This window comes from Schistocerca serialis, chromosome 2 (genome assembly GCF_023864345.2).
Source record: "Schistocerca serialis cubense isolate TAMUIC-IGC-003099 chromosome 2, iqSchSeri2.2, whole genome shotgun sequence".
Classification (NCBI taxonomy): domain Eukaryota; kingdom Metazoa; phylum Arthropoda; class Insecta; order Orthoptera; family Acrididae; genus Schistocerca; species Schistocerca serialis.
In genome coordinates this window covers 321,731,690-321,743,947 of record NC_064639.1, presented here as the reverse complement: position 1 = coordinate 321,743,947, position 12,258 = coordinate 321,731,690, and the positions used below count along the sequence as shown (strand labels likewise).

The 12,258-nt window shown below is 39.9% G+C and overlaps 1 protein-coding gene across 1 annotated transcript in view; it reads left to right on the top strand.

Annotated features, from left to right (window-relative positions):
• Window positions 1-4,216, top strand: part of LOC126457123 (UDP-glucose:glycoprotein glucosyltransferase) — a 135,839-nt gene extending 131,623 nt beyond the window's left edge. Inside the window, exons 23-25 of the mRNA XM_050093180.1 lie at window positions 499-615; window positions 744-903; window positions 1,003-4,216. Coding sequence (XP_049949137.1) covers window positions 499-615; window positions 744-903; window positions 1,003-1,031 — 306 coding nt within the window. The 3' untranslated portion in view covers window positions 1,032-4,216. The remainder of the gene's footprint in view (window positions 1-498; window positions 616-743; window positions 904-1,002) is intronic.
• Window positions 4,217-12,258: the final 8,042 nt, after the last annotated feature.

The window sequence follows — 12,258 nt, the reverse complement described above, 5'->3', positions numbered from 1 at the left end:
TAAGGAGTCATTCCAATCCCGGGAGCGGAAAGACTTACCTTAGGGGGGGGGAAAGGGACAGGTATACTCTCTCTCTCTCTCTCTCTCTCTCTCTCTCTCTCTCTCTCTCTCTCTCTCACACACACACACACACACACACACACACACACACACACACACAATCTGCACATATACAGAGACAAGCAGACATATGTAAAGGCAAAGAGTTTGGGCAGAGATGTCAGTCAAGGCGGAAGTACAGAGTTTTTTATTGTGTCTGTCTACCAGTGCGTTCTCGTTTAGTAAGTTACAGCATCTTTGTTTTATATATATGCTTAGACTGAGTACTGTTTTAATTATTATTTATGCCTTTCTAATACTGATGTAAACATTTTGGGAAGGTGGATACAGTTGTAATGTATACTCCCTGTAGTGAATTAAAGTATAGAAAATTATTCTAATTATTTTGTATTATTATTGTCAAACAATAAACAAAATTTTTATTTTATTTCTTTTCAGGATCTACCAAATAATATGATCCATCAGGTTGCCATAAAATCTTTGCCTCAGGAATGGCTGTGGTGTGAAACTTGGTGTGATGATGACTCCAAGAAATATGCTAAAACAATTGATCTAGTAAGTATAGATATGTGCATGACATCTGTATTTTAGACAATACTCAAATCATGCAAGTTTATCTTAGTATTTTGTTAATGTGTAAAACTCTTTTGTATCTGTAACTAACTCGGCAATGTATTTAACAGTGTAACAACCCACTGACAAAGGAAGCAAAATTGACTGCAGCCAATAGAATCATTTCAGAATGGAAAGAGTACGATGAAGAAATTAAAAAACTCCAAAAGAAGATTGATGAAACACACACAGAAGAGGGTATCAACATTGAAGGTGTTCGAATAGAGCCAAGTAATGTATAATTTCATTAATTAGGCTGTCATATTAACTAATTATTTTACAGTTAATATGTAAATAACCATATTGTAATATTCTCCCTTTTTGTTACAGATCTACACAGTGTACATTCTGAATTATGACAGTTCCTGTTGGTGGTTAGTGTGTTATACGTTTTCTGTGACTGTAAGATTGTTGTTATATGAATGAGTGTCCTCTATTCTCAGCTCATCAGGTAATTTAATCTGTAAATAAATGAAACAAAAACAGTATTTTTAGCAATTGGTGCAAGAAGTCTTTGATCTCTGGTATTAAGCGCAAATCAAAGAAAGCTCTTTCTGTGTGCTGTTGGATGTCTTAAACATTATTTGTATGAAATGTGAGTACTTGCAAACAGTGTGGTAGGTATGTTTTAAGGGACTTGAGAGGAAAAACCGCAGACATAACTATAGGACATGATTAATAAGGAGTAGTATCATTAGGGAACAAAACTTTTTGCTGCACGTAACCAGTCCGATACAGGTTTTCATAGTCCTTCTTCCAGCAGTTTGCTTGACCTTGTAGATTTTGAAATTGAGACTGTGGCAGCATTTTTCACTTGTTTTTTTGTGCAGCTTGAAGACTAAAAAAATGTCTGTATAAACTCTTAATTTACATGTAACCTTAATTACATCAAAGACAATTTGGAGAAAAAGTTTTTCATCAGTTGTCAAACTTCGATATGGTTTTCTGTTTCTTGCCAAGTAAGTAGGCCTTTAGTGTAAACTAAAGCCTCAGCCACATGTGGACAGATGGTGGGCTGCTTATAAAACAAAATTTGGTTTGTATCTATTTATTTCCTGTTTTTATATTATTCTGACCTGTAAATTCAGTGTTACAATTTATTTGAAGGAGGTTCAGTGCCTTTCTACTTTCAAAAACTGAATTTCAGTTGGTTGTGTCTGTATATTTCTTATCACAATCAGATCAACATTAAGACACAAATCACTCTTTCAGTCTTAGTTGAAAAGATAATAGGTGTATTATACAAGAGGACTTCAAAAAGTAAGTTACACAAAATTACAGCAAGCCAAGTAAATTTTATTGTATACTACACTACATGTCCAAGTGACACAGGTGCATGACACTATTTTGCGACACAGTCACCAAGTCCATGTTTACAGTTGTTGGAACAGTCTGCCAACAGTTCAGTCATTGTCATCATTTTCATCTTCATTCGTAAGCCGAACTGTGTTTTCTGTGATGTCCTATTTCTTTCTATTTCCTTTAGTTCTCGATGTGACTTTCCTTCACTCTCATCTGTGAGCGTGCCCTCTCTTTCTGACTCTGTTTATTTTTCCTTTAACAGTAATTTTCTACAAAGAGTTTTTCTCAATGTTACGTCCATCCCAGTTTGCGTTCCTCTTTATAATGTGCTTAAGGAGGGCTCTCGTTTGCTTCACCCAACTACCTCAATCTTTGTTTGGTCAACAGGTTTAATTCTCTTTGTTGTAGTGTGCAGCCAAATTAAAAAAAATCAAAGTTTCTCTCTTTCTTCCTGATTCCACAAGTTTTTGAATCATGTGTAATTCCACTTCAAATAATTTCTCCAGACAACTTCCATATCTATCTAAGTAAATGCAAGCATTAACTTCCTCAAGTTTCTTTTCCTATTATATTTCATTTGTAGAGCAGTATTTGTTTTTTCACTACTCTTGTCGTGAAAATGTTGATATTTATTCTAATTTTTTTTCTCTGTTTTCTTATTGCATCCACCAGTTTTTGAGTATAGTCTCTTTATGCTAGGACCACTCGATCATCTGCACATTTAACAAAGTTCATCCACCCACTTCATACTTTTTTGTTCTGCCTATATTATTCAAGGTTTCATCCAAAAGTGTCACCATATGTATAACCTGGGGCTGGTAGTATTTTTAGTAACAGCCTTGCTCTCATCTGCAATAATGGCTATCTTCACAATTTTCTCATCTGAATGTGCCTGTTGATACAGTAAGTGATTATTTTATCCATTTCTTGCACATGCACTCCCAACATGAGTCTCATTCTGCACCAAATTAGACTACAAAAAGTATCTGAACATGTAGCATTTCTTCTTTTTGTTGGTAAGAAGAAAACTGATGATGATAGAAGATCCAGCAGCAGTCAGATGATTCCAGAAAATCAATGTAGAGGAAAAAGAACAAAGATTACAGTTAAAGAAGTGGCTATATGCTCTCAACTCCAATGTTAATGAAATGGAATATTGTACAGTGCTTAAGACATAGACATCCAGTTCCAAAGCTTTTGTCTTTGAGACACAGTGCGTTTGAGCATTAGTAACACCCAACTGAGTTCACAATGGGGTGCTGGAGGTGTGACCAATGGTAGTTTTGAAGGTGATGAGAAATGAACAGACTTCTGTTGTCCCACAGAAGTGGGCTGTCATTTTCCGTAATACATCAATATTTGACAATGGAGTATAATATGCAATAGTTTAAACAAAAAATGGGTGAAGTTGCACAAGACAGATTTTGCGCCCATCCATGTGAGAGTGGAGCAGTGAATAAATTGCAAAACATTGGTTTTAGATGCAAAATGTGCATCTGTGTTATGGACTTGCCTTATTTAATGATTTTTATTTGCATAAATGCAGAAAAAACTGATAATAGATCTGTTCATACTCTGTGTCACAGTGAATTCAGTTAACATTGGCAATCTTCTATGTGTGAACAAAATACATATGTGTTTATTTAATTTACAATGTTCTCCAAAATTATTGTTAAATCTTGTTGCTTATATTTTTAATACAGCACTCTGGGTGTTCAGTGATTTCAAGGGTAGATATGTCTCCTCCTTTTTCTCTTTGTTTGCTATTTATGTATTTAAATCTGTTGCAATATTGTTAAGTTTCTCAGATGGAGAATACTACTACTTTTATGGTCCTAAATATTCTAAATGTATTGTAGTTTAATGTAGTGTTGAATCTGTAGTGAATTTATGGAAAATCAAAGGAATGTGCACTGAAATTTATAGAGAACAACTGTGGTTTTATGTCCACCATTTGTGATGTTAAGACTGTGCTTATAGTGAGTGTATGAGAGGCATTGGAAAGGAGTTTTTGCCCCATGTACCTGAAGATTTTGATTTGTGCATCATATAGTAAGGATGTGAAATTGTTGTGAAAGTGATTTCTTCTGCATTGGAATGAAAACATTGTAACAGTTTGGTGATATTGTAGTAAGAAATTAGCTACTCATTTGTGGATGAATCATGATTGCATGTATCAAAACACTTGTGGATGAAGCTATTTTTGACTTTTAAATAAATTTTTAATTATTTTTGGTAGTAAGGCATGTATTTTCTGCTCTTTGATTTAAATATCCAGCAGTGTGTATCACACACATGGCAGCACAGTGACGGCCTGTTAATTGTGGAATCAGCAACACAGAGATTTGAATATGAATGAATGGAGGAAGGCACAGTTCACAGATGGTCCCTGCTTCAGTTAGGTGTTGGTGAGATTCTCTCTTCTATCTGAAAGTTCAGTGGTAATTGGTACAACCACATGAACATAATGGAAAGAGACCTTTAGTAATGGTGGTAGAGTCCTTCATGGTGAGATGACATATTAAATGAGACTATGGAGATTCACATGCTCACTGATGGTGAGGGGAATATGGTATTCATAATTTTAGAGACATTAAGTTATACAATTCTGTGTGTGACTTCCCAGATGAGTAGTTGCTCAAGTATTTAACTAAATGAATAGTAATTACCATTTGCATCAAGCTGTTGTAGTGGATGGACTTCTTGCAGGTGAAAAGAGGCATGCCAGGACTAGCCAGTGACAACTCTAGTCTTGAGATGTATGCGTACACACACACACACACACACACACACACACACACACACACACACACACACAGCATCCTGAAGTAAGTCTAAGCTTGTTTTCATAATCCCTACAGGAGTGATACCTACAGGGCTGTAGTTAATTCAGGTTACTTTTATATCAGCTGTTGACTCTCCATACAAGATGGTCCTTCATACCATTAAATCCTCAAATCAATTGATATTCTAAACGACTGTGTTTTTCTTAGTTAGCTTTGGTTTGTTGTTGAGTCAAATGTCAAAAGACAAAAAATACAGCATCCACCTGATATCTTTGGTTCATGGTTTTTAAGAGGTCATGACAGAAAAGTGTGAGTGGGTTTTTACACAACCAGTATTTTCAGAATCCTTGCTTTTGGGCATGGAGAAGGTCATTCTGTTAAAGATAACTTATTACATTTGAGATTCTACAACAGACAAATGCCAGTGCCACTGTATGATTGTTTGTTGAATCACTTGTGCTACATACCCTTCTTGTAGACAAGTGTGACCTAGACGTTCTTCCAAACACCAGGTACTTAGGGATCTGTGGCACACTGGGGTTAATAGGGGAGGACGGGAAGGGGTGACTACCTCAGCTACTCGTGCATCATAGAATCCAACAGTTATTCCCTCAGGCCCTTAAAGCCTTGTTCAGTTTGTGATTTCAGTTGTTTCTCACTGACGCTGACACGGAGACTGAACATCTGTGCATGGTTCGAGAATAAAACTGGAATAGTACTCTTATATCTTGCTTTTGAAAAGAACATATGAAAAAGATGTTTGGTATTCGCATATTTGCTTTACTTCCCTGAATTTTGGTTCCTGTATCATCCTTGAGTGTCTGGACACTAACTTTGTTGTCATTGCGAGCCTTTTCCTGTGACTAAAGTTTCTCTGCATTGTATGAGAGATCTTCTGATGCAATTGTACTACATTAGCCATTGAAGGAATTGTACTTTCCTCGTTTGACAGTCAAAAGCAATTTATTCGGCATCTCTATAGCACTGTGCTTTGTTTTGCACCTACTGTGCAGTAGTTGCTGTTTCCTTAGAAGTTTCGTTACAGAAACTATATAATATGGAGAGTCCTTCACTGTGAGCTGTTATGTTAGGTACGTATCTGTCCAGGGCTTGGTAAACTATTTTTTTAAACTTGAACTTTGTTTCCTGTAAATGCTGCTGCCCAGTGTTAAATTTTCAGAGTTCCTTCTTGAAGTATGAGACTACTTCGCTAGTTTACTGAATATGCAGACATCACTTTGCTTAGGCTGCTTTCTTTATTTTTTAATCACTGTTACCACCTAATTCCTATCAAGCAGGCGTGTAATGCATTAAGGAACCAAAATTAAACATCTTACCCACTACCATGGACTATTCGATATTTCTGCACATCTCTATCTTAGGTGTTGAGTAAACTGCCAATAGAATCTTGAACTTTTCACAGAGAATGTGCTGTGTCACATACTATTTTGTTACACTGGAAGATATTTCGTTATTTTTCTTTTTTTATATTTTTGTTTGAAAAGTGTATCTTTGCTTTCAGAATATTGAGTAGAGCCTCAGACCAATTTCTTTAATTAAATCCAGATAAGTGAACTGTAACTTATCATTCTGAGACATCTTGGGCTCATCCTTTTGCATGACATCTATTGTATGTCACCTTTGTGCAACCTTGTGCGGGTGGGTTGATTTCTCCCTAATCTGTGTTTTGGTCGGGGCCTGTAGGCTGGAATAAGAGCTAATGACTTTCCCATGATGGAGTGTGTTATCCAATGCCTGTTGGAAATAAAACTGTGAAAAGTCATGGTAGGAAGGAGCACTTTCCAGTGGACTGCTATCAGTAGGAGTGGGAAGGTGGGTAGTGGAATTGCTTGCATTCTGCCTCTGACTGGCTGAAAGGCCTAAATGTTAAAACATTTTAGGGAGTTGTTGGTAGTTTGTGGCCTCAAGAAGTCAGCTGGAAACCCTCCTCTTGTTTGTAGAGGACTAGTCATGTACTTGCAGAGTGAAAGTGGTGATAAAAAGTTTTTGTCATTGCTGAAGTAAGTAGTTAGTGATGCTTAGTAATCAAAAAGTTATTTTTCAATTGTGAAGATCCCATGAGAATGCAAAAGTGTGAGGAATTCTGAACAGTTTTTCCATGTTTCTAAGAAAAGGTTGAGGGAGTGTGTGAGTGAAAGATAGGCAGTGGCCTCAGATCAGTTAAATGAGCCTTCAGCTGACTGGAGGTGGTGGTTAGTTGTAGTGAAAGATGTGTGCTTGGGTAAGGTCTAATGCATAAAGATAAAACATGATAGCAATTTAAGTTAGTAGGTTAAGTCCTTAAACAACAGTACGAAAAGGATAGCTTGCTACTCACCACATACAGAAGGCATTCATCTGCAGACAGGCACAGTGAAAAATCATGGCTAGAAATATTTCAGCTTTTGAATGAAGTCCTTCAGAAGTAAAAAAAACTCGCACATTCATAGAAGCACAACTCGTGCACACACATGGCTGGTGCCATCATTGGGCACTAAGGCCTGACTGTGACTGTATCTAATATGAGCAGCAATCTAGCTGGGGCGGGGGGTGGGAATAAGGAAGAGGTGTGGGGTGGAGAGGGGGAGGAATAGCAGGGTATGTGTGGGGGAAGGTTCTAGTGCTGCCTGTGTGAGCATGCAGGGAGGTGGCAGGGTCATTATAGGGCTGCTAGTTGTAGCATTGGGGAAATTGTGCTGGTGTGGGAAGGGGAGGGGAGGGGGTAAGGGGAAGGGTAGGGAGAGGGAGAGGAGAGAAGTAGGGAAGTGCAAAGGATTATGTAGGTGTGTTGGTGGGAAAGAATGTATGTGTGGTACTGGAGTGAGAGCAGAGAAGGGTAGAGGCGGAAGGGGGGCACAGACTACTGAAGGTTGAGGCCAGGGGGTTTACGGGAAGAGAGGATATTAGGGAGAGGGTTGGGTTGATTTGGGGGAGGAGACCAAACTGCGAGGTCATCGGTCTCATTGGATTAGGGAGGGATGGGAAAGGAAGTCAGCCATGCCCTTTCAAAGGAACCATCCTGGCATTTGCCTGAAGCGGTTTAGGGAATTCACGGAAAACCTAAATCAGGACGGCCGGACACGAGATTGAATCGTTGTCCTCCAGAATGCGAGTTCAGTGTGCTAACTACTGCACCTCCTCACTTGGTGATATTAGGGAGAGTTTCCCCCCTGCACAGTTGAGAAAACCTGATGTTGATGGGCAGAATACAGATGGCACAGGCTGTGAATCGGTCATTAAAGTTAAGTGCTTTACATTGGGCAGCAAGTCTGTTGACAATTTGTCAGTGACCATTCATGCCCACATAGAACACATTACAGTATTTGCAGCTAAGTTGGGAGATCACATAGCTGCTTTCACAGGTGGCCCTGCCAGTAATGAGACAGGATATGTCTAGGATATGTCTTTGACAGGACTGACATACATGGTATTGCAGGGATCCACTCCATGAAGCAAGGGGTTGGGAGCAGGGGTACTAATACTTTCTTGATGCCTAGCTCATGGAATCTCCCCATCCCCGCCTCCCAATGGCATGACCGCAAATTACTCATCTTCAACTGCAATCCTCCCTTCAAGTTCTGTCACTCCATAGCCCTCACTAGTGTAGTCCTGTTAAACCTTATAAATCATGCCCAAACCTCCTTTCACTACCTCTGATCCATTCTTGAAATTCCCCTGCCCTGCAATCCCATCTCCCAGATTGAAATCCTTGCCCTCCAGGAACTAGAGCAGCATGCACACCACCACCTCAAAAAATTGTCCAATCTGTTCACTTTGGGCTACCATTATCCTCCTCCTCCTCCTCCTCCTCCTCCTCTGCGACCACCCCCACCCCCATCTGGTAGAATGCTACCATAGTGAGATAGTCTCGATAAAACACTGGACTATACAGACGGGCAGCTGCAGTTTTGGTGATGCAAAAAGCAAAAGTAAAGCAGTGAAGAAAAAGAAAAATATGGCTGTCTGAATTTTTGCACCAAATGTGTGATGGTAGCATACTAGTCACTGTATTACAGCTCTTGACTTTATTAGGCCTGTTTCAAAATTTTACTCTTAAGTCGGTGGATGATTTTTCATGGCTACTTACTGCAATTGAGGTGAAAATTGCAAAGCAGAACACCAACTCCAGATGAGCAATATCAGGTGAAGAAAGACTTGCACTTATGCTCCAGTTTTAGCAACTTGAGGCTGGTATGCCAGTCTCAAACATGTATTTTGCATTTCAACAACTGCTATGTGTCTGATAGTTCCTGAAGTCTGCATTCACATACGCAAAGCACTCAAGGATTATATTAAGGTAGTATGATCATACAAATGACCTGCCATAATCTATAAAATTCTGTTAATTTATTTAATAGAATGTGCTTTGTAGCTTTTAGGGATAATATAATGTGATGAAGATAAAAAATTTAACACATGTACATACATACATGGATGCATGCATATACACACACACACACACTTATAGAATAGTGCAGAAAGCCAGTCAGTAATACTCTATCATATAAAGCAAGTAAATGTATCAGTTTCTTTGCTTCCTCAGGTGAAATTAAGTCCTTTGGAAATGTCTTGCCAAGTGTCTTCATCTCTTGTAATAGCACATCCCACAAGCATCTCCAAAACCAATATTCTGCAGTGGAAAGCATCACATAATCACCTGTCCACTCCATTCCGTACAACAAGAAGTTTCATTTTGTGTATGGAAAAACAAGTGACTACAAAAGCTAATGAAGTGGTGTAAATGCAAACTTTCTCTGGTGATTCACTCAAGAGGCCAACAACAAGGGGATCACAAGCAAACACTTGGAAATGACAAACAAACATGGACAAATGCTGTTCACCACTTTTTTACAACGAAGAGAACCCTCATTCGCTGTGTTCACTCCAGTGCATTGGTACCTTTAGCTGTAATGTACCTTGTTATATGAAAGACTTCAACCACTTCCTCCACTGATGCTCCACAGTAGCTGTTCCATCAGCACCAGCCACACTGCTCGTCATTCCCTCTATCATGCCCATGATCTTGTCATTGTTGAACTCTATGTTCCCAGTTCCCAACTGATTCCAAAACAACAACTAACTTTTTAGTCACCATGACAAAATACATCTTCATCCACAATTACTTCTCCTTTGAAGGCATCACCTACAAATAAAGCTGTGATACAGCAATAGGCATATCCATGGCACCATCCTGTGCCAGCCTATTCAAGGGCCATCCAGAGGAATCACTACTAACCACCCAGAATGCCAAATCCTTCACCTGGTTCATATGCATTGCAACGTCTTTGTGACCTCACCAAAGGATGAGGACACCATCCACATTCCTCCAGAACCCAAACACCTTCTTTCCCATCTGGTCCTCCTCAGGCCAACAAGCTTATGTTCTTCAATGTCGACCTTCACCCCCAGGATGGCTACATCAGTACCTACACCTACATCAAACCTACAACCACTAGCACTACCTCCAATTTGACAGCTGCCACCTGGGCCATACCAAGAAGTCCCTTCCATACAACATTTGTGGTTGCCACATCTGTAGTGACGAGCAGTACCTCTCCAAACATGCCAAGGGTCTCACTGCGACCGTCACAGGCTGAAATTAATCTCCCAACCTTTTCCAGAAACAGATCTCCCATGCCTTGTCCCAAGTGATCAATAAACCCCCAAGTACCTACTGTTCAACCAGAAAGGAGCATTCCGCTCTTGCCTCAGTACCACCCAGGACTGGAGCAACTGAATCACTTTCTCTGCCAGGATTACGGCTACCTCTCGTTGTGACCTGAAATAAGAAATATCCTCCTCACTATCCTGCTACCCGCTCAACTTATGCTATGTTCTTATCTGTTCCTGCTCCTAATCCCTTGCCTCGTGGCCCAGATCCCTGCAGTAGACTTAAATGCAAGGCCTCTCCCTTACATCTTCCCACTACCACCTCTTCTAGTCCTGTTACCAGGCATCTTCTATGCCATTAATGCAAGGGCCACCTGTGAAATCTGCCAACTTAGCTGCAAACATTGTGCCACATTCTACATGGGCGTGACTACTAGCAAGCTATCTTTCAGCATGAATGGCCACTGCCAAATTGTTGCCAAGGGGCAGCAGGACCACTCAGTTGCTGAACTTGCCATCCAGTATGGTGAGCTTCATTTTAATGATTGCTTCACAGCCTGTGTCATCTTTATTCTTCCCATCAACACTGGGTTTCCTGAAATGCATAAGTGGGAACTCTCCTGACAACCTATCTTTCGTTCCTGTAACCCTCCTGACCTCAGCCTTCACTAGTCCGTGCTTTCCACCTGCCTATCCCCTTCTGTGATAACACTCACGATGCTACATGTGCCTTCTATTCCACCGATACATCTGTATTGTCCTTTTCTCTTTCCTTCTTCTGTCCTCTGTGTCCCCCCTTCCTTCCCCTTCCTCCCCTCTCCCTCCCTCCATCCACAGCTGACACAATGCAGCTATTTTCTGCCTCCATCACATTGTTGCAGGCTCCAACAGCCAGAACTAGCATCTTCTCTCACCCCTAGCCTGCTGCCCCTACCCCTTTCCCACCTTGAGCTAGATTGGTGCTAATGTCAGATGTAGCCAGTCAGTCAGTCAGTCAGTCAGTCAGCAGTCAGCCAGTTCCTAGTGCCTGGTGGCAACAGTGGCCATATGTGCGCGTGCATGAGAATTTTCTACTCTGAAAGCTGAAATATTTATAGCAATGTTTTTCAGTGTGCCTGTTTGATATTGAATACCTCCTCTATGCAGTGAGTAGCAATCCAGCATTCCATGTTGTTGATAAAGAGTTTTAATCTACCGACTTAAACTGTGGTCATGTTTTGTTTTTGTGGAGATTGTCGATGGAAGTTACTAGGAGGTGGCCGGTAATTGTGTATTACTCTTATCCCTGTAGCTTTTCCAAGCCATTGGCTAGATCTCAGAATATTTCCAAATGCAAAACTAGATAGCTACAGGATGTTAATAAAGTTTAAACCTGTCTCACAGATCAAAGCAAGGCTGAAATCATAATGAGGCAGTTTTAGTAATGTATCACTGTAAAAAAAATGATTGTTTGTGCAGAGTTGTGGTTAGCAGGGAGAAATATTGTTTGAGAACAAATCCTGGCCCAAATCCAGAGTAGTGATAAGCAGTAGGCAAACAGATTCTATATGGTGCAAGGCACAATAACAGTGCTTGCATGTCTGAGGCATGCTACACTTTTGTTCTCTGGATCCTCACACATGACCTGTTCCAGACTGGCCAACAATTAAGGAAGTAGCACTTAAGACCTTGACAGTGATTACTGATGGTCACACATCTGGTATCTGTGATGGTTTGGTAGATTCTTGATCAGTATTAGTCTGGCACTTACTGAAGAACTTCAATAATTACATGTTTTTGACTCTTCCCTATGCTTCATGTTGTATGAGTAAGCTTTGGCTTGTTTTGTAACACTTATTTTCTTTCTTTGTTATGTCTGACTTACGTACATTAGTGTATAGTATGAACT